Consider the following 22728-nt stretch of genomic DNA (forward strand, 5'->3'; position numbering starts at 1 on the left):
CTCCAGTAGAACCATTAGGTCCAGAGCCAGAACCAGCCTCTTCTCCAGTAGAACCACTAGATCCAGGGCCAGAGCCAGCCTCTTCTCCAGTAGAGCCATCATGTCCAGGGTTAGTGCCAGCACTTCTAGCACTGGCAGTTACAGCTGGACTAGTTTGCCCTGAATTAAAAGATTTCAACTAAATGTAAGCTTGTAAAACCAAGTTAATTTAAGCTTCTAGGCATTCTGAAGTTGAAGGAATAGCTTACCTTTCATTGTTACAGAGAAACAAGATCCACTGCTGAAAAGCAGGAAACAAATGCAGGAAACCCTGTGAAAAAACAATTCAATTCAATTCAATTCTTTATTTATTTGTCACATGTAGTTATAGCTGGTACAAACAAGTCTCTGTAGATAAACTACTAAATCAGACAGCATTAAATTTCACTACTCACTTCAAAACAAGCTTGAGCCCCATGTCTGACTCAAAAAGCAGCACGACTCATCTACAGCAAGTTGGGATGAAAAACATGAGGGCGCTGCAGGTTTGTGCTTTAACTGGTGTGTGGTTGCTGTTCGCTTTATATTGGTGCAGTTGCAATTACAGTGATTAACCACACCTGGTAAAACCTGCATTTAGCTTGCAACTTGGAAGTGTTTTACCTATCTACTGAACAGTTGGGAGCAAATGAGTGTAACCCTCCAAGGGGAACAGGTTGTCAACCTAATCTTATATTGTTTATATACTTAAAAATGAAATATTGGGATAAATTGAAAATCTAAGATAACATAAAAGCTATTTTTAAAAAACATTTCTGACTTATACTTTTGTTTTTTCCCAGTACAGGAAACAAGCCTCCATAGATATGACCTATGATTCTGAACGCACAATTCTTATGTTTTAATGAACACTTAAACTTAATTTAGATTATGTTTCAAAAACCAACATTTTAAGTCCTTCCAGGCATTTCAGATGGCTGTGGAGTTGCAAGACTTGCTTTTTGAACATTTTGTTCAGAGGGTTACACCAACAAAGATGAAGTGACAGTCCAAACACTGGACTGTTGAATTAAAACATGAGCACAGAGGTTAATTATGGAAAAAATGAATGATCAATATAGCACTGAGTTTGCATTGAAAATATACCTCATATCGGTATATCTAAATCCTACAGCTATGCTAATGTTGTGCTAAAAATTCATAGGACATTTACGGTTGCACATCTGAAGCCTTACAGCATCAACAAAACCAGCTAATGTTAGCTCAGCTCAAACTTGAGTGTTGTGGTTGCAGATAGCGGGTTGGCAAGGTTCGTCAGCCAGCGAGATAGTTATGGGTTATTCAGGAAATTCATGTTCACCAAATCAGAAAAAATGGTGAACAAAACTAACTCGACTTTCTTCTTACTGTTCAATACACAGTTGTAAGAAACCTGATGTAGGAACATATGATGGGTTTACTCATGCCAGCAATGTTTTTGTGTTACTTGGGGAGCGGCTTAGACACAGGAATGCATTTTCAGCTCACTAGCAGTAGAATTTTGGCACCCAGTTATCCTGCTGCATTTATTTACAGGCCATAATACCCATTATTCAGTGAACATTATTGTATTTAGAAGATTTGGTTCACTGTCCGTAGAGTTAGCAGCACACTGCAACATCTAAAACCAAGATGATTGACAGTCAATGCAATTTTTCTTATGTTTAATGTTTGAAGACATCAGTTCTTGCACAGCTGAGGGTCAGCATCACCTGCAGAAACAAAGAAAAAAATATATATACACAAGTAACGCGTTACTGCCCATCTCTGTTCAGAACAGACCCTTTGTTTACTGGGTCATTATCAACGAACTTCATGTGAAACCCAGAGACTAGGAAGGAAAGGAGAAAAAGGTGTCCAGGAAGTAAAAAACCAAAAGGGCTGATCTCGACAGGAAGGAGATCAACGGTTTCAAATGAAATGAAAGTCACAGCAAAGAATAGGACATCACATTTTATTCCAACTTGTAATTTTTTAAAGTGCCTCGATAACAAACTTCATGTGGTTAGCATGAAATCTATAAAAATGATCATCAGGCCAAGGTCCAGCATTAGTGTGTGCTCAAACAGGTTAGAGGTTCAACATCTGTCAGCTGGGCGACGTGAAGAATTTCCTCGCTGGCTCTGGTCGACCTCTGAGGACAAAACAAACAAACCATGACATGAGAGAACTGAAACAACAACGCTAATATCTTTAACTTGCATTAAAGGGCTGCACTTATACTGGGAAAACTAAAACCCAGAAATTCTCCCAGTCTTAGAACTAAAGTTAATTTTACTAATACGCATCAGCCCCATGATCTTCCTCAGTATTTGCTCAAGAGTTTGTGGATGTTGCGTTAACGCGGCGTGGTCTTACGCATTGGCCCGGTTCCTGACTCGCCCTCTCACAGATCTTCCTGTTGTAGCTTGGTAACTGTTTAACTCTGGAGATGTCAGCGGCTGGAAGAAACGACCTGAGAGGAAAATATTTATATATATTAAAAAACAAAAACAAGGTTCAGTGCTTCCTTCTTTGTATTAAGAGGTCCAGTTACACTGTGAAAGAAAACAAAGGAGGCTGAGGCAGTCGGACGATTCACAGCGATGGTTAAACAGGCCTCGGGTTTCCCGAAAAATTAAAAAAGGTGCACACTCACCTTGCCCTTCACTCTGGCCCATCTTACTGGTGGAGGAAGAGGGGGGGATTTGGCCAATGAGGATACGCCTCCAGTAATCTTCAGGGAGGGACAACAGGCGGCAGACAACCTGCAGTGAGAGCAACGAGAGCACTCAAAATGAACTCTGAAGATGCAGAGGATAGAGAAATTAATACTATAAAGACATTTGAAAGCAGTGTTACCTAGAAACACTTTTCACATTGCATGTGTGATCCACACAGAAATGTGGTCACAATTGTGAGTTAAGTGTTGTGATATATGGAGATTATTATGCATGTTTTATTTTGCTGGTTTATTGGTGTAATTTAAATCCACAATGTCATGTAAGTTCCCTGTTGCCAGGAGAGTGTATAACACTGTGGACAGTAGGGGGCAGCAGCGTGCTTTGGGAACTGAGTTTTCCATTCTGGCAAGACTGACCAGGCAGCGTGTCGCCTGTGTTCACTTTCTCTCCTGTTTTACAGGATCGTAATCTGGCTACGCGCCCATCATAGTGGGGCCTGAACACATGCACAAACTGTGATACGAAAGCTTAAATCAAGGCAGAATGGACGACATCACTGCTGGACCGAACGGATCACAGGTGGATGCAGAGCTGGGTCAGAGCACGTAGTGAAGGTGTTCAGGAGTGGGCAGGTCGCTAACTGTGCAGACTGTAAAGTCCGGAGCAGAGCCGCCGACTGAGACTGTGTCAGGCCTGAAGAGCCGGGGGGGGGGGGGCAACAGGGTTAGGGTTACTGAAACTTTTTCTGACTATATAGCAGCTACGAGGTCAGATATCAAATGCTAGCAGTGACCGGTTCAGTCTGTACTTTATCGTGACTGAAACCAACCATTATCCAAAATTCAACTCGATTATCCCCCCCCCCCCCCCCCGCCTTCCGGTCTGGATAATTAGAGAGGCTGACCTTCAGCTGAGTGTTGGTGTCTCTCAAGATGGTGCTGGGTGATGGCTCAGGCATCCCGTGACCCACAATGGTTGGGCCGAACACCCGGGACAAGTTATTCTGGTCCATCTGGCACTGAGGACTCCTCATCACCCTCAAACATTAAGAGCAGTTTAAATAAAAAAAAAAAAAAAAGAGAAATACACACACACACACACACACACACACACACACACACACACACACACACACACACACACTTACTTTACTTTGGTGATTTATTTATATTACATTAGGTCACAACAGCTGCCTTGAGGTGACCACCTTCTGAAAAAGGACCCAGAAAGCACCAAAGCTCAGAAAGAAAAAGCCTTAAAATCCCAAAGTGCTCATCTGCAGCTCTTCAGGTGTACTCGAATTCTGTGTGGAGACTTCGTGGAAGGACTTACTTGTGTAAATGAATCATGAGGAAGGCAAGGGTGTCCCTGTTGGCCTTTGGCAGCTCTGCTATGGCCTGATACATGGTAGCTGAGCAGTTGTCTTCATCAGTCAGCTCTGAAAAGACGTGACATTAGGCGCTGTCTCAGCTCTGGAATTTAAAGGTCTGAACATACCTGAAGCCTCCATAAAGGTCCTGTGCAGTCTGAAGGTGATCATAGGTTCATTCAGCTTCCTCAGGAAGTCTTTCAGCAGTCCGCAGACCACATGGACATCTTGGACTTTACTGAGCATCAGAGCAGATTTCCCCTGAAGGAAGCAGTCTCTGAGCTCCTTTACCAGACGCTCACCTCCAGGAACTCTGTACAGGCCTCTCTGCAGACACAGGTTAGACATACAGGAAGTGCATGCTGGGGACAGGACTCCAGGAAGTTTTCTTTATCCACATCCTTGCATGCACAGCCCTCTACTACAGGAGGATCCAACCCTCATGTATTCCCAGAGTATCAGAACAAACAGCTGTCTTTATTATTGATACATCCATAAACCCAAATGATCAAAACCGTAACGGCTCACCTCCTGCAGGCCCCTCCTCTCGATTTCGGCCACGCAGTCCACAATCAGCTGAGGCACTCTGGGATGAGTCTGAGGAGCAAAGTCCTCCAACGAGTCCTGAACAAGGTTACTTTATTTATACCCATAGCTAAATTTGCTTTACGGAAAAAAAAGATAGCATTTGGCATCCCTTCAAAAACACACATACCTAATAAAAACCTGACTATAGTACTTTAAACATTTCAAATCGAAAAACAGTTCTTATTTAATTCAGTGACAGCAACACGGACAAAGCTGTTTTTATAACGCTTTGTCCTGCATCTTGGAAATGAAAACCTCCGTCCTGAGGAAAGAAGCTGAAATTCACCCCGTAGAGGATGGGAACCATTTTTAAGGCTTGATCCTCTGTACCTGCTTAGAGTACAGGGAGACTGTGGCTCACCTATCAGACGACTGGACCGTCTCACTGATTCAGCGAGTTTTTCTCTGTGACAGAGGTCTGACTGAACCGTGCCATCAAACAAAAGGATAAAACTGACTGAGAATGTCTTATCATTCATGAAAATATCAAAGTTAACATTTTTCAGTCAGTGTCAAATGAGCACGTTTCCTGAGGCAATAAAGGAGCTGGTGACCCTTTTTACAAACTGATTCGCAATTTTGTTCAGTTTTTCATTGATTATGGTCCCAAGATTTTTATATGATTGAACTTGACTTGCTGACCTTTAATTAAAGTGACTCCGTGCCCATTCTTTTGTTTCTTAAAATCAATAACTTCATCTTTAGTTTTAAATATGTTCATTGGAGATAAGACTCCTCCCACCACTGAACAAAGCCATCAATGACTGGACCGTAGCCAGTTTCACCCTCTTTCAGTAAGCTGACAATAACAGAGTCACCTGCATGTTTAATGATGACTCGTGTTTGTATAGAGAGTGAATAATAAGGGCGATAAGACGCACCCTTGGGGAGAACCTGTGGAGGAGAACACTGGGTCAGACTGAACCCCCATTCATTCTAAGTCTTTGTGACCCATTTGTTAAAATATCTACAATCCAGCCCAACGGGTTTTTCCTGATTTCAAACTGATCTAAAAGTCTTGGGGCTGTACAAGCGCAGGCTTTCAATTACACAGCTGTTGTCCAGCTGTTTCACCTCTGTTCCTCACCCCCAACCTGTCGCAGTAGATCGCCTCCCCTCCCTGAGCCCGGTTCTGATGGAAGTTTTTCCTTCCCACTGTCCCCAAGCGTTTGCTCACAAGGCGTCGTCCGATTGTTTTCTGTATCATTGTACGATATAAGGAGTCTTGAGGCAACTGTTGTGATTTTGCGCCGTGTAAATAAAACTGAATTGTATTTCACCTGAGCAGTTAAAGAGCCATCCCTGAAAATAAAATAGCTGTTCAATTTCAAGATGGGATCTACTGGCCTTTCAGAGTTGTGCATTTAATTATCAATTTATGACGAAGGTTTAAACAGTCCTGCACCAGGAACCTTTTTTTCTAGAAATGTCCAAACATACAACAGTAATCGAGTGACGAGCAAAACAGACGGAAACTAAACCAGCTCACTAAAGTCGCCCTGTCGTCCATGAACACAACCAACTGAAATGACTGCCGCAGGTTTATTGTGATGCATATTATGATGTCACAGTGAAGCCCCTCCCTCCAGCTCACACCTTAGCTGCCGTTTGAGTTGTACTTCCTGCCGTGGCATTGAAGGCTGTGCAGCCATCAGCGAACTTCTGTCGGCACTCCGGATGAGCAACCACGCGACAGTTCCTGCACTTCACCACCATCTTACCAAAGCGGATCCTCTTCCCACACGGCGTGCAGGTCTCCGGCCGGATCACCTGGAGGGAAATGACACGTTACTCCATCAGAGGTGATGTCGGAGCAGCTTGAATGTAAACATCAAGGAGGTTGCACCCCATGATGGGAATATCGGCATTACCCTATTGTTGCAATGCTGTTACCAACATGAAAATGCAGCGTGGGCACGAGTGCTGCTGATTGGCTGAGAAAGAGTACAGTAGCCATGGTAAACCAGCCAACTTAAACTTAGGTGTGGGGCGATCGTGGCTCAAGAGTTGGAGTTTGCCTTGTAATCGGAAGGTTGCCGGTTGGAGCCCCGGCTTGGACAGTCTCGGTCGTTGTGTCCTTGGGCAAGACACTTCACCTACCGCCTGCTGGTGTTGGCCAGAGGGGCCGATGGCGCGATATGGCAGCCTCGCTTCTGTCAGTCTGCCCCAGGGCAGCTGTGGCTACACCTGTAGCTGCCTCCACCAGTGTGTGAATGGGTGGATGACTGGGTGTGTAAAGCGCTTTGGGGGACTAGTAAAAGCGCTATACAAATACAGGCCATTTACCATTCACGTACAAACAGATATGGACAGTGAGCACATAAACAACAATTCAAAGGAAGCATTTAAGTGGAAGTACAGACATCACTTTTCTGTCTAAATAAAAAGGCAAGAAACTGTAAGAATGTGTAAGCAATTTGAATCTCATGATACATCACATGCTTCAACAAAACTAGTTGCCAAGAATGAGGGCGATGGTGATGCTAGCAGGCGCAGCCCAAACCCCGATGAGGCTAACACGAGCTCGGAGAATAACAAGGTGACACCATCCAAGCTTGATTTCTCTCCTCCACAAACATCTGTGACACGGACGGAATTAAAACAGCCTGAGCGGCAGGTATGTCATCAAGAACATGCTGCTTTATCTACAGTGGATGGTTGGATGGATGTGGCCAATAAGAATGCTTTATATTTGAATATAAGCAGAGGACATTAAAACAGGAAACTCTAATACGACTCTACCGTGAGAACAGCACTCATGTGACTTGAGATGGATTGTCAAAGACAGCCATGGATGTTACATTTTGATTCCTTAGTTTTGTTATACAGTGAACCTATTTGTTTCAGTATTACACTGAAATCACTTTAGTGTGGAACACTTGTTCAGCCACGACGATCTGACGTTGTGACGATTTGGCTTATTTAATTTGCTCAAAAAGCATAAAAGTTTTATTGTACACTTATTACATAGCCAGGTGCAGCCTGCTGACGTGGAATAAATATAAAAAAGGTTGTTTTTTTATCGTTCTATTATTACAACATGTGGAAATAATTCCACACCAGTTACATGATATCCAGTCTGTGTCTATAATATCGTCACAGTGACATTTGAACAGTTTAGATTGTGTTTCCTGTTACTTCCTTCTGGTAAGTTCATTTATTTCAATGTATTCAGTTTTATAATAAACTACTGAACATACTAAAATGTATATAGTCAAGTATAGTAAACATTTTTTCAAAGTAACGCAAATGTTACTTTTATATTACCATAACCAAGTTACTAACTCAGTTACTTCCACAAAAAAGTAAATGGCCCAACGCTCGTCGTACCGTCTTTGACACAAAGGTGTGTTTGGAGGCTTTCTGGTCTCTGCCAATGTTCCCGACTTTCTCCTCGACCAGAGCTTCACCCTCAGGACCGGGGACCGAGTCATTGCAGGGAAACCACACCGAGGTCTGGCCTGAAGGACAGAGTGCAAAACACGGGTTTTCTCACCTGTTCTGACAGCAACAGATTAAAAGAAACAAACAAACAAAAAAAAAAAAGAGGCTAAAAGAGAAACTCAGAACTCCTCTGACTGATTCTCTGATCGGTCGTCTAAAGCATGATGTCCAAAGCAGTCCAACTGTAGTGAACCTGGTAGATCCTCATTCTTTAAAAGCAGAGGTCTTGTCATTAATCCGTCACTGGTCTGGACACATTTGGACATGAAGCTGAAATGAATTAAATATCTATCCATCCAGCATACAGGCAGCCCCTCAAACGAGCCCCCCAGTAAGTAAAATTACTAAAGTTTGGAGTGAAGAGTATGATTCGGTGCTTCAGGACTGCTTTGGTGCTACAAACTGGGTTGTGTTTAAGACTGCACAGACACCTTAATATTGCATGCTCTGTATATATTATGACTGAATGCTGAAACTACTTGCACTTTCAATTTTGTTTACACCCACATATAAGCTACAAGATCTACAAAGCACTGTTTTACTTATTATTACCTTCTTTTAGTTGTGTGAATCGAATCTGCAAAGTAAGAATTCGCTCTGCGAACGTGACAATAAACATCTTATATCTTGAATGTAGAGCTGACCTCCTGCTGAGACGCTACACTCCTGGGTGATAGTCTGGGGAGAGTTTTCGGAGGTTTCCTGAGTGATTCCCAGCACCATGTGGACCTGGCCTCCAGTGTCATTAGAAATGATGGAGGCCTTCACAACGGTCTCCACCTCCTGAGTAAGTTCAAAGAATCAGAGCCACAGGAGAGCCTTTAGAAACATGTTTTATGGCGGTTCCTCTGCAGAGGCTATCAGGACGACTTTCATAGTTTGAGTCAGTGGAGGCATCAGAAACGTTCAGGTACAGCAGGAACAAACAGAACTTTAAGCAGTTAATTCTTTGGTTCATTAATGACTTTGTTGTGGTAGATTTATAATAAACATGGCAAATCACCAGCCACTTCATTAGGTACAACTGTTCAGCTGATTGGTTAATCAGATACTTGCATTAACAATCACACAGCAGTGAATCATTCAGAACAGAAAGTGAGTTAAGTGAGTCTGAACTTAAATTGTTGTTGGTCTGCATTTCAGAAACTGCTGATCTGCTGGGATTTTTCCACCAACCATCTCCGAGTTTACAGAGACAGAAGACCCACCTGTCCCGGCAGCTAGCCAATTGTAATTTCTAATCATATATCTCTGCCATGTTCCTCCCAGCTCTTTGTTAATCTGCCCCATAAAGAATTAAGACAAGGCCCAGCCGAGTACTAACAAGGCGAGGTCAAGTGAGAACATAACATCTCAGTCGGTTCACCTTCTCCACAGTTTTCCTCTCCAGAAGCTCTGCTGACAAGTTCCTGCCTCTGCTTCGTTTCCTGACCGTAGCACCAACAGGCAGACCCATCGAGGAACGCTGTGGAGAACAGCATATCATCAGAAAGCCAGGGGAGCAGAGGCTGCACCCTGCACCACCGGCGAAATGTTTCCACGCAAAATCTGATGGATGAACAAATAAGTAAATATAGGACAACGTGTTACCCTCCTCTCTCTCGCTCGAGACCTCAGCGGTTGGATCACAGTTGTGTCCAAATCCTGAAACACCATGACAAAGAACGTTAAAGTGTTCTTACACTGCAGGCATGGTGCACGTGTCGGGTTAATGTTCGTACCACATCGTCGTCGGTGCGATCGTAGCTGATGTCAGAGTGAGACAGGAAGGACGACTCATCGATCACAGGCAACCTGACAAAGAGTTTTATCATCTTTAGTGAAAAGTCTTCACTCCGTTTCAAACAGACTTTACAGAGGACTCTGCTTCTTTAACCTGCATTCTCTCTAATGCCCAGCAGGTGGCAGCTCTGACCTTATTACTGGTCCCTGAGCTCAGTAAACTCTTTCCTGCTTTAAGGTCTGATTGAGATTAGAGATGGCACGATACCACTTTTTTATGTCTGATATCTGATATAGTGTTTTTTAATCAATAAAACTGTTTTTTAAATATCTTGCTGCATTTTGCATAAGTTCATACTCAAGTTTAAAAACACAGTACAAACACTGAAGCTATCCTGTTATACCTGTGTGTGAAAAACACACTGCACCCAAAATATTTCATAGTTCAGCAAAACTGATCAATCTAATAAACTTAAACCTGCTCCAGCCTCCCTACTCTGGTATTTTAAAGAGTACTTAGCAGAAATATTAAACAACCTAGCTAACAGGGCTGCAAACTCCCAGCAAAAAAAACAAACAAAAAAACAAAACAAAACAAAAAAAAAAAAAAAACATAGTGAACCCCCCCACCCCCCACCTCATGATGCTTAATCGATGTAATCAACTTTAATTTGATGCAGTGTGAAAAAAAATGCACAGAAATAAATTATTTTTCAAGAATAATTAAATAGATTCAACATCTTTCTTCAACAAAACTGCAGACTGCACAGATGGTTCCCAAAGGAAAAAGTAGTACAGCTTACTAGGGTATATCAGACTTAACAGTTACTATATACAGTGATGGACTTCTATACATTTTACATCAAATTAAAACTTTGGGTGTCAGATAATTATTTATTAAAAGCTCGACATTTTAAATGAGAATAAGAAAGAAGAGTATGTCTTTGTGCCCCCTTTTCCCTGTTCATGCCCTATCGGCCCCCCTGGTTTCCTCTTTCTGCTGCAAAAACAAACAAGAGAGACGATCAGTTTCAAAGTAGCAGCAGGGGGGGGGGGAAGAGAGAGAGAGAGAGAGAGAGAGAGAGAGAGAGAGAGAGAGAGAGAGAGAGAGAGAGAGAGAGAGAGAGAGAGAGAGACGCTCCATATATCGGTGTTTAAGCTTAACGTGGGAATGCTTTACAAACACTTCCTCGGAGATGAAATGCTGGTTTGAGGCTACAAACACACACAGCTGCTCTATCACGTGACCACACTGCTGCGACGAGCTACGGTTATGAGCAGAGTTACCCGTGTGGGACGTTTTGATATTTAATGGATCGATTACATTTTTTATTTCTCTCCGCTATCCGATCCAGTGATTTAGGTCAGTATCAGACCGACACGATACATAATATCGGCTCGGTCCATCTCTAATTGAGATTGTTGATATCATGGTCCTGTTAAAGTCAGAGAGGAGCAGGAGGCAGATTATGGGCGGGGCTACCTGTGATTGCCGTGTGAGCGTACAGGTGCCCTCAGGTGTACCCACAGCATGTTTAATCTAGTTTCAAAAAGGGGTTTTGTTGTTTGTTGTTTATGTTTTTTCTTTTAAGTGGGCTTCATGAATCGGGGGTGATGTCACAGTAGCTGCTTCCATCTTCTTTATACAGTCTTGATGTTTTATCATTAGATTCATTTCAACAACGATTTAACTTGTAAACCTGGAAAACACTTTCACCAGTGTCGGACTCGTCAGCAAGGACCGTGATTGGCCGCCACCTCACCGTCTGGTGCTCCTCTGCAGTGTCATGTTCCCCCCTTTGTGCTCAAACGTGGCCAAGAGAGACTTCTGCTCATCGTTCAGACAGGCGCTGGATTTCGTGTCGTGGACGAGGATGTCGCACATTAGCTGCATCTGCCTCTGCTGGAAGCACAGGACAGAAGTCTGTGAGCTCCCCCCACAGGCTGAACAGCTCATTATAAACAGACCTGATGAGGGAGAGAGTGATGAAGGCCTACAAACGAAATAAACCATGGTGCACTCATTTTACTGTGTTTCAGTCTGAAAACAGCGAGGCAGTGTAGATCAACGAGAGGCTGACGGAGGATAAATATGCTTTGATTCAGGGGCCATTTGAGTCCATTTTTGGGGGTGCTGAATCAGAGCCATGTTTCTTTTTGGCTGAAAAACATTACACCAGGTAACCTGCAGTGCTGAAACGTGTTTTCCGACGATGTTTGCTGCCCTACAATCCGTCCTGCTCTGTAGTAAAATCAGCGACATTTCACCGCCCTGTTGCTAACATTGAAATGTATACAGCCTGTTTAAAATCTAAAACATAAAATTGTCCGTAGCCTGCTGTTGTTACCACTGTCCTGTTTGAAATGGATACCAACTAACTAACTGGATGCCCATTAACCTTATCACTCCTGGTGTGTGTGTGTGTGTGTGTGTGTGTGTGTGTGTGTGTGTGTGTGCAGAGAGACAGCCAGGTTCATAATGGATGTAAGGAAGTTTTTTCCAAAAAAGGAGCCACATTCAGGTAAATGTGTAAAATCAAATGATCCATCAATAAAGGATAATGTTGGATCAGTGTTTTAGTATTTATATCTTTTATTAGATGATATAGATATCTCTATATAATATTTTGTAATAATTTATTCTGTTTTGGGAGTTTTTTTTCCCATCTGTTTTATATTAAACACACATTAAAAGTGAATCTCTGTCCAAAAAATGCACTCAGTTTACTTTTTACTCACTGTGAGCATCATTCATTATTCTCCCCAGTAATTAAGGTTAGGATATGTATTTTTTGTTTTTATTCCAATCTTTTTATTCCAATAAGCTTGATCAGATTCTATGGTTTTGTTACAGACTTTTCAGAAAAAGTTCTCTTTTCTTTCACAAATGTGGGATTAAATTGTGTTTAAATGTACAAGACAGTGATGTCATGTTTTGTGACGAGGACCCAGGCACAGAGAGGCTTGATGGATTTAAGAATAAAGAAATTTGCAGACTTGCACAGAGATGGTAACATTATGATGACTGATAACAGAGACGAAGACAGCAGACGACGAGGACAGGGAGGAACAGGGGTTTAAATGCACCAAGGAGACAGTCAGAGGGAATTTGGGACAACTGGAGGCATTTAGGGATGCAGGGACTGACAGAGACGGGGAAGACGTCTCATCGTGACGAGTAAAGTTTATCTTGCCTGGGTGGGCAGCTCTCCTGATGCTCAGCACCCCCAAAGCTCTGATCCTAGAATCACCCCTGCTCTGATTCAAGAAACACCTCTGCTGAAAGAAATCACTGCAAAGAGCTCTGAGGATTCAAACTCAGGTTACTGTGACACATGGGCTTTTTATTTTTAATATCCCCATTTAATTAAGATTCAGGCATAATCTAATGCACTTACACGGGATTCAAACTTTCATGGCATTTCACGTGTATCTTCTGGATTTAGCAGAGAGAAGTGGCTCTGTGTGTAAACTACTGAGAAAAAGCAACCGGGGTTAAGGTCATTGCTGCTCTGAGTTTTAGTAAAATGCAGCATTATGCGGCAGAAGACAAGATTGTGTGTCGGCTGACTGCGCTGTGTGTTTTTCTGTCAGTGCCAAAGAAGCTCTTGGTGTTCTCAGAGCGCATTAACATGGTTTAACTGCTCAGACAGTGAACTAGCTCCAAAACAACAACTGATCCAACAGCTGCAGAAACGTCCCCATGTTACATGAAACACGAATCAGAAACATGTAAACCTGCCAGCCGTGATTTCCACCTCCAACCTTGAGGTCTTGCCTCACCAGGTATTGGTAGTCGGCCTCCACCTTGTAGCGTTTCTTCATCTCAACGTCCAGCTGATTGCGGGCGTGTTTCAGCTTCACTTCCAGAGCGGCTTTGGCCACGTCCGACTTCACCAGCAGCTCTTTGTACTTCTTCAGCTCCAGCTCGGCGTGCAGCCACTTCTTTCTGACCTCCTCGAAGTTTTTCACCAGCTCGATTGTCTCTGGGAGAGCAGACCGATTAAAAGTGTGTAACTACCAAACCCGTCTTACCTGTCGAATTTTAGTTTGGCATTTTATATAAAAACAGGTCAGAGGTCAGCAGAGAGCGCCCACATGCAGATTTATCCACGAATGAGGTGAGTTTAGGGGTTATGTCATGTGATCTACTGACAGCTGATTGGTGTCGAGTGTTGTTCTCACCCTGCTCAGTGCGTATGCTGTTTTCCTCCATAGTGATCCTCTGGAGACACAGAGCCAGCAGCTCCTCCACAATGACCCGAGACTCCGCCATCAACGACCGGATGTGCCTCCACCTGTCAGAGAGGGCGGTAGCTGTAACGCAGCAGTAAGAGAGCCCAGAGCTCCCAGAGAAGGGGAGGTCACAGCAAAGTCTTGAACCCTTGCTTATTTTACAGCAAGTCCCACTGACACCTTTCCCAGAAACCCGAGCACAAGAAAACAACATGAAAAGCAGCAAACACTGATGATGGACACGATGGATGGAATCAAACCTCAGATCACCTCCCACACTGACGCTTTGAACTCCATACTTCTTTATGATGAAGCAGTGGGCCTGAGCTCGCTCAGTGTCACTGATTACCTCTGCTTCAGTATACCACTCCAAAACAAAACATGGGTTGGTGTCGCTGAAGCAGCACGTTGTTGTGTTGATTTTACAGGTGTGTTGTTGACTTTTGCCATCAACTGCTGGTGTATAACAACAACAACAACACATCATCAGTGCTGAACACAGTCAGTGAATCTGACTGAAGCATCTTACCAGAAATCTGATGCGTTGTATTATTTCTGTCAGCTAAAAGAATTTCATGAAATGCGATTAATTTAAAAAAGAAAAAGATATTCTTTACCCATTTATCGATTTTACTCTATTTTTGTAACCAGGTAGCATGAGCCATCCCATCTAAGAAGCAGTGACGTGTCCAGCAGGGTGGCCTGGGGGGGGCCACAGGCCACCTCCCCAACCACACTGGCTACCCCAGGTGCCACCCTGAAGCTAAAACGATTAAAATCTATGAAATATCAAATGTATGATTATGTTTTCATAGTGAAGCTCAGATATCAGAGTGTAAGTGAATGCAGCATTGGCTTCTGCACTATGAGCATCATGTTAGCAAAGGTAGGAGGAGCCAAGCACGAAAGACGGCACCGCAGAAAACTATTTTTCGGCAAAACATAGGTTAACATAGCTGGACTGGCCATCGGGCATACCGGGCATTTGCCCGGTGGGCTGATGACTTATTTTCTTTGTAACGGCATGAACAATGAGAGGTGGTGGATTGGCCAGATGCTGGCAGATGTGTAAAAATAACTCAGTTGTTTGGTGGTGGCCAGTGCTGGTCAAGTTACTTGAAAAAGTAATCAGTAACTAATTACTGATTACCTCCCCCAAAAAGTAATCCCGTTACTTTACTGATTACTTATTTTCAAAAGTAATTAATTACTTAGTTACTCTTTAAAAACACGATTTACAACCTGAGTAGGTGATAAAGCGATAGATCTTTCAGCCCAATTCTACTTTTTCTGCATAATCCATCATACAAAATGTAATCAGATGGAAAAGTCTCTTTTTAAAACTTGTTTTATTAGTTTTAATCTTTTAACTTTATGCATCAAGCAAAGATTTAATTATCTGCAACATTCTCTGACTTGAAGAAATTAGTTTAACATTTAAACCTATTTTCTGCACATTCCAGCTCATAAAATAAAATATTTTTTGTGTTTACACTCAGTCTTTCAAATAGATGCAAGTAAAACACAGCAGAAAATAAATAAAGTCAAAGACTCAGCGGTCCTGTTGCTCTATTTTCACCTGTAAAGCAGGAGTGGGGTAGGCGGAGGTTTACCCTGGTGCAGGTGTGCAGCGGTCAGTGGAAGAATCCGCGAGTGTCTCTGTGAGTTTCCCATCAGTCGTAGCTACTCGGTGCTTGTTGGAAGTTTAGGGGTTTTTTCGCTGTAAAAAGAAGTTTTCTTCCCACGCACAGCGGACACTAATGTTTTTGTCACTTTTTATGGAATCAAACTCAAAGTAAGGTCAGTACTTCCACGCTTTAAACGCTGCACGCTCATACTCTCTCTGCACTCGATATATGATCCATTGTTGATCTGCACACAGCTGTTGTCACTAACGTCGCACTCGCTTACGTCACTGTCGTGAGACATTCTCGCAAAAAAAATCACAGTTTTAGTAACGCAGTAACGCAGCGTTCCTACGGGAAAGTAACGGTAATCTAATTACCGTTTTTGCAATAGTAATCCCTTACTTTACTCGTTACTTGAAAAAGTAATCAGATTACAGTAACGCATTACAAGTAACACGTTACTGCCCATCTCTGGTGGTGGCTATGGCGAAGCTTCCACAGAGGCAACAGGTGGATGAGGGAAGGGGAGGCAGGAGGAGGAGGGACCCGAGGCGGCCCCCGGTCCGAGTATCAGGTGAACTGAACTTCAGGTAAGAGGTGCTAGCTAGCATGACGGAGTTTCTATACAGCTGGGTGGTTGCTATGATGTTACTGATAGTGAACTTTATTTTATTCATGAGGTTAGTTAGTAGAGTTTCCAACGGCTCCTTAAAAAATGGAATGGTCCCTCATTCAGAGGAAATATTACACGTTTCGTGTTGAGCTGAGAAGAGACGCAGTTTGTCCCGGACTTCAGCTACAATGGAAAAAAGGCACAAAGCTGGAGTTATTCTGTCGTTACGCTGCACAGCTGCCTCTTCTTCTCTCATTCTCCCCCCTCCCTCTCCTCTTTCTACTTCAATCATGAACCTGATCAATGATCAGCTGATCGGCTTTTCTCTCTTGTTTGTTTATCTCCCACTTTGCCAGAAAGAGGAAACCAGCGGATGTTGCGCTAAACAACAGCAGCACGTTTAAGCTTGATCAGCTGTTGTTAGAATTTATTTAATATTAATTTCTAGTATCAGCTGATGTTTGCTGGAGCCACAGCTGTAAAGCTGCTGGTCATGATGTTGGTTTGGATATGTGGTGAGAGGGAAACATGAAGATGAAACCAGGAGATGTCCTTACTGAATCATCAGAGCTGTGATGGAGAAACAGGTTTACCTTTTAGGTGACATGAATGAGTTGAAGTTATGAACTGTTTCTGAGAGACAAATGACACCAGGATCCTTTTCTAAGTAGCTGACAGCTGGTAACTGTCATAACTGCTGCTAGGCTTGGGCTGGCCCGCAGCTCGTCGGCAGAAGTCGTTTTTGTGAACTCCATTGTACACGAAGCGATCTTCACGGGTGGGGGGGCAAAACGATCTGGTCGATATGGCCCCGAAGGCCGTTAAGGCGCTACCGGCAGAAGATGACAGCTATGTCAGTGTTAGCACGCTGAACGCTATGCTGGAACAGCAACGGGACTTTTACAAAGATCTGATTCACCAACAGCAAGATAACTTTAAGACATTTGTCCAATTAATCATGGATGGAACTAACAAACGTTGGACAGCATTCTAAGGGATGCACAGGATGTTAAATCCAGCCTGCAATTCATGGATGGGGTTGTGACCGAGCTGCAAACTGAAGAGAGGCGCATTAAAAGCAAACTTTTTTTTTTGCCTGTCCCGTTTGGCTCTTTTGCATCATAATTGTTGTCTAAAGGCAAAGAAAGATGCCCAACGGATTTACTTTACCAAATTGACCATAAAAGGGATAAAAGCAAACTAAAAGAGTTTGAATCGGCGGTCAGCAGCATACGCGAGGAACATTTAGAAAATCAATCGAGAAGGAACAACATTGTGGTGGATGGATTAATAGATGAAAAAGCAGAAACGTGGGAAGGATCAGAGGAGAAAGTCCGACACATGCTGAAGAACAAGCTGGGCCTGGATAGTGACAGCATTCAAACTGAACGCGCTCACAGAGTCCGTCCCTACAAGGAAAATGGACGAGCCGGGCCGATTGTGGTCAGACTACAAAGATTTAAAGATAAACAATTTTCTCATCTGCCAAAAAACTGAAAGGTACCAATCTTTACATCAACGAGGATTTTTCAGAGTCCATCAGGAAGAAGAGGAAAGAACTGTTACCACAGCTGAGAGCGGCCAGAGACAGGTGATATTGCCGTCCTGAAATATGACAAATTAATTGTTAAACCGAGGCCACAGAACGCCGGAATTAATATTTAGACTTCAGCAATGTTGCCATTTGTAGCTGTTGAGATCGATCGGTCTGCAAATGTCCGACCTTATACTTATTCCCGGATTCTCCGGTAAAGGTTTTTCAGTGGCTCATGTCAATATTTGTAGCCTTAAATATAAGATTCAGGAAATTCAGTCACTGTTGTCAACAAATACGATAAGTGTGCTGGCTATTTCTGAGACACATGTAGATGCTGCCTTTGAGAATAATGAATTTGAAATAAACGGTTATAAGTTGTATAGGAAGGACAGAAACAGCCCGATACATTAATGATAGCAAAGCAAACTACGTATGGACTTAATGTTTGACGACCTGGGAACTGTGTGGGTTCAGTTACACCCGCTTTATGGCAGGCCTGTATCAGCAGGTTGCTGCTACAGACCGCCGAGTAGCAATATGTTGTATGTAGAACGAATCTGTGAAATGCTGGAAAGAGTAACTGAGGAAAACAAAGACAAGATCTTATTAGGAGACTTTATCAGTTGGTCAGCTCCTTCTTGTCCTTTAGGGAAAAAGTTCATCAGCGTCGGCTTGTTGCCCGTCGTCTCAGATCGTCAACATTCCCACCCAGGTCACGGTCAACACCGTCATAGGTCATCATGTATTGATCATATGTATACAAATGTTCCTGAGCATTGCTCTAATATCGTTTGTTCCAGTTGGTTATAGTGACCATAATATTGTAGGTTTGACCAAGAAAACGAAACCACTGAAAACTGCACAAAAGATTATTTTTCACAGATCATACAAAAATTTCAATGCAGACAACGTAAAGGAAATTCACTGGACTGACACCTGCCTCGAGAGTGTCCCTGAAATGGCATTATCTATGTTTATTGAAAACGTTTGCTACCTGGCTGACAAACATGCCCCCGTATGGAGATGTACTGTTAAGAAGAACTTGGCTAGATAATGAATTTAAGGCTGCAACGTCAGAAAGAGATAAAGCAAAAGCACATAAGTCTGTCAGTCCACAAGAGTGGGCAAGATATCGCGAGTTAAGAAATCTAGTAACTAAACTGAATATGTGCAAGAAGAAAGAATATTATCAACTGAAGCTCAAGGAGGCCGATAAGGACGGAAAGCAGGTGTGGGAAGTTTTAAATATAACGGGTAGAGATCTTGCTCCGGTGGTGTCTCACATCTACACGGGTGGAACGTTTATAAGTGAAGCTAAGGCCAATAATGTTTTTAATTACTACAGCAATAAAATAACACATTTAAAATCTAATATGAGCCGAGGCGATCCCAGTTTATCACTTATACAGGATGTTATCGTGAATAATAAGCAAAGCCAATTTAAGTTTGAGGCAGTGAGTGTTGAGATGGTAGAGCGCTTATTGATATCACTTCCTGACGATACATCCTCTGATAACACAGACAGCAAACTGCTCAAAGTTGCAGCCAAGTTTGTGTCCCTATGTCACATATGTAATAGATCTTTGGCATGCAGCTCATTTCCATTGCAGTGGAAAGAATCGAAAATAATTCCCATCCCTAAAAACAAGAATGACGTTTTTAATGGTGTCAATAGCAGACCGATTACTGGTCTAAGTAAAATTATGGAGAGGATCGTCTATGATCAAATCCAACATTACCTAACAGAAAATCAGTTACTCGCTCAACATGCCTACAAACCTGGTTATTCCACCAGCTCAGCTCTCAGTCACATAACAGATAACTGGTATAAATATCTAGATAATGGGAATTTGGCCGGGGTGGTATTTTTGGATTTTAGTGCTGCATTTGATAAATCATGATCTTTTGATAGATCAACTACAATGTTATGGGTTTTCACCAGCTGCTTTGTGCTGGATGGAAAGTTTTCTGTCTGAAAGAAGGCAACAGGTTTATTATAATGGTTATTTCTCTGAGGGCTGTGAAATGAACTGTGCTCTACCCCAAGGCAGCTGCCTCGGTCCACTTCTCTATTCAGTCTCCACGAATGATCTGCCGTACGTCCTGGATAAATCTCATCTTGTAATGTATGCTGATGACTCCACTGTGTTTTATTCAGCCAGTAGCTACTCTGAATTGACCAGCGTGTTACAACTAGATTTGCTGAACATATTTGACTGGATAAGTAAAAACAACGTGATTTTAAACATGTCTAAATCCAAATCCATGTTAATAGGAAGTAGAGGACGCTTAGTCAACAGCCCACAGCTAAACCTTTCCATAGCTGGATCGGTATTAGAACAGGTCACCCAGACTAAATTACTTGGTGTTACCATAAACCACCACCTTTCATGGTCTCAGCACATCAACTCTGTTATAAGGAAAATGGGACAGGGCATAGCTATAGCTAGGAAATGCTCCTTTTATATCACTTCTTCAATTATGAAAGATGTCATTAATGCACTAGTGTTATCTCATCTAGAGTACTGCTCAATCATTTGGTCAGCAGCTAATAAGACAGATCTGAACTACAGTTAGTCCAAAATAGGGCGGCCAGATTAGTGTTAAGGTGTTCACATTATACAAGTATTGATAAAATGCACGATAAACTTTCTTGGCTTTCTGTACAAGCTAAATTATACTATGGCTTACTTGTATTTTTAAAGAAAGCAATACTGGTAAACACACCACTTTTTTTTTTTTTTTATGCTCAGCTGCAGCATCCAGATGAAATACATAATCATGCTACACAATTCTCAACTAACCACAATTTAGTAACTCCTCGAGTTAAAAGTAACTTTTTGAAAAACTCTGTTATATTTAAAGCATCTTTTCAGTGGAATAAGTCGCCTTATGCAATTAGAGAATTGGCTTCTATTCATAATTTTAAAAATCACCTAAAAGCCTATTTAGGCAGTTTTTAATTTATTTGTAAATGTTGTAAGAGGGTAATGTCACTTGTAATGGAAATTGTGTATTTTGTTTGAGTGTTTTTTATAATTTTTGATATTTACATGCTTATATTTTCAGAATTGTAAAACCTTATTGTGGATTTAAGAGCCACATTATGTGGACATTTTGCATCCAACTCATTGTGTAACATTTTATTCGGTGGTATTTGATGGTTTGGGCCCCAGGCCAAAGACTAGAAAATATGCTGAAGCAAATCTTCCCTTTGGCTTCACCTGCACAAGTGCCGAGGTAGGTCTCCCTGCAGGGTTGGTTTTCGCTGGGCTCTTCAAATCACAGACAAACAGGATCCCATATTCTTGATTTTTAGTTCACAAACACTTGTTGTAATGACTAACTGCTCCTGACATGTTGGAGACGTTAGCTCTTTATACAGTAAAGTTACAGCGGGATACAAATAACATCAGGCTGATCCTGCCACGATTTGTTCCCCCGGTTCAAATCACAGACTAACAGGATCCCACAGCTGTTTATGTTTTTGAACCCATTCTGCACAGAGAGGCGTTTTTTTAAAAATGTATTGATAGCAATGTTGAATATTATTACACAGGAAAAAACAACTACACATAAAATAATGACACCGTGACGCCTCTGCCTTTCTAAATGGAGGGACAGTAACTGCGTGTAAACCTGCAGACAGTCAGATTAACAGTATTTCGTCTCTTTCTGCCATTCTGCAATTCATCTCATGTAAACAATAACGTGGCCACAGCGTGACGTGGAAAAAGGCACATACCTTTGATGTTGTGTGACCAACTCTGTATTCCTCATCCACACGTAAACGCAAAAAAGGAGTTTTAAAAAAATCTCCGTTCTCGGTGATTGGCCGTTTACGTGGACGAAACAGCTGCGTGTTCAAAAACACCCGTGTAGGTGTAGACGCAGCGTAAAAGAGTTAGTAGTTTATTTTATTACTACCTGTAATTTATTGCAGTTTACTTGTATTTGCTTAATTTTTTAGTAAATGTGAAATAAACCGCAATGGAGTTTGAAAACAAAGTGTGTGTGTGTGTGTGTGTGTGTGTGTGGTTGGAGGATGTGTTTGACACTTTAAGAGCCGATGCCATCAGAGCACACACTTACTGTGCAGTAACACGGAATTGCTGATTCCAGTCTTCTTCCACTCGAGATTTGCACATTTCGTTTTAACCCTAATTATGTATTTTTGTGACAGGTGACGTCACCTTCCTGTCAGACACGTGAAAACAACCTGAGGACGGCCAGGACATTAAAGCAGCAGGTTAAATAACGTTTATAAATAACGTATGGCAGCCTCGCTTCTGTCAGTCTGTCCCAGGGCAGCTGTGGCTACACCTGTAGCTGCCTCCACCAGTGTGTGAATGTGAGAGTGAATGAATAGTGGTGTTGTAAAGCGCTATATGAATCCAATCCATTATTATTTTCGATGTGCACAGCGCAGAAACAGAGACACTGACCTGAGTGACGCAGAGTTTCACGTCCAGGACACGTGCACAGGCTTCAGTCACATCGTGGCCACAGACGTCACAGCAGCTGTTTCTTATCACTGATCAATAACCCCGCCCTCACCTGTCTAGCTCTGCAAGGCAGGTTTATGCAGGAACGATCGGGGACGTGACCTCACCGCAAGTCCCCCCCCAACGCTCAGCGAAAGACGGCACGAAAATAAAATGGATAAAACACAACAACAACAAAAAAACAGAATACATGTTAGATTTGCTTAAAGAAAATCTGAACATATTTAAACGATGCCTTCTCTGTGCAGTTAATGAATGGTGAAATAAAAACGTCATTCAGGCTTTTACAAGTCAGCAAGTGCAAAAAATACTTGAACTTACAAAACCTCTTAAAACCTCTATAAGAACTTAAAAACCTCTGGAATTAAATAATGATATAGAAATAATGTAAGAAAAGTTACCAGT

General features: G+C 42.3%; 1 protein-coding gene across 5 annotated transcripts; it reads right to left on the reverse strand.

The window, feature by feature from the left end:
• Positions 1–1958: 1958 nt before the first annotated feature.
• LOC146704052 (rac GTPase-activating protein 1) lies at positions 1959–22363 on the reverse strand. Of its 5 annotated transcripts, none has more exons than XM_085467081.1 (17): positions 22264–22363; positions 13990–14102; positions 13588–13790; positions 11568–11707; positions 9804–9876; positions 9673–9726; positions 9449–9547; positions 8727–8865; positions 7969–8099; positions 6235–6408; positions 4579–4674; positions 4179–4377; positions 4014–4119; positions 3586–3718; positions 2657–2765; positions 2377–2473; positions 1959–2152 (listed from the first exon to the last, which is right to left on the reverse strand). In XM_085467081.1, exons 2-17 carry the CDS (start codon positions 14078–14080, stop codon positions 2107–2109), a joined length of 1890 nt encoding a protein of 629 aa, XP_085323207.1. In that variant the 5' UTR covers positions 14081–14102; positions 22264–22363; the 3' UTR covers positions 1959–2106. The 5 variants fall into 5 exon arrangements, with proteins under 5 accessions (XP_085323207.1, XP_085323205.1, XP_085323204.1 ...); XM_085467079.1 differs by lacking the exon at positions 22264–22363 and adding an exon at positions 21911–22211 and having other exon boundaries at positions 11568–11704; XM_085467078.1 differs by lacking the exon at positions 22264–22363 and adding an exon at positions 21911–22211.
• Positions 22364–22728: the final 365 nt, after the last annotated feature.

Source organism: Copadichromis virginalis, linkage group LG8 (genome assembly GCF_057382275.1).
Source record: "Copadichromis virginalis isolate Kocher_CV1m ecotype Utaka linkage group LG8, C_Virginalis_male_GT1.1, whole genome shotgun sequence".
NCBI classification, from domain to species: Eukaryota; Metazoa; Chordata; class Actinopteri; order Cichliformes; family Cichlidae; genus Copadichromis; species Copadichromis virginalis.

Coding starts and splice junctions, on each gene's coding strand:
- LOC146704052 (XM_085467078.1), bottom strand. CDS start 21,966: ATGTGCAAATCTCGAGTGGAAGAAGACTGGAATCAGCAATTCCGTGTT. Junction 9,548..9,672: donor CTCGAGCGAGAGAGAGGAGG/GTAACACGTTGT, acceptor TGTTCTCCACAG/CGTTCCTCGATGGGTCTGCC. Junction 8,866..9,448: donor AGAGGAAAACTGTGGAGAAG/GTGAACCGACTG, acceptor GAACTTACTCAG/GAGGTGGAGACCGTTGTGAA.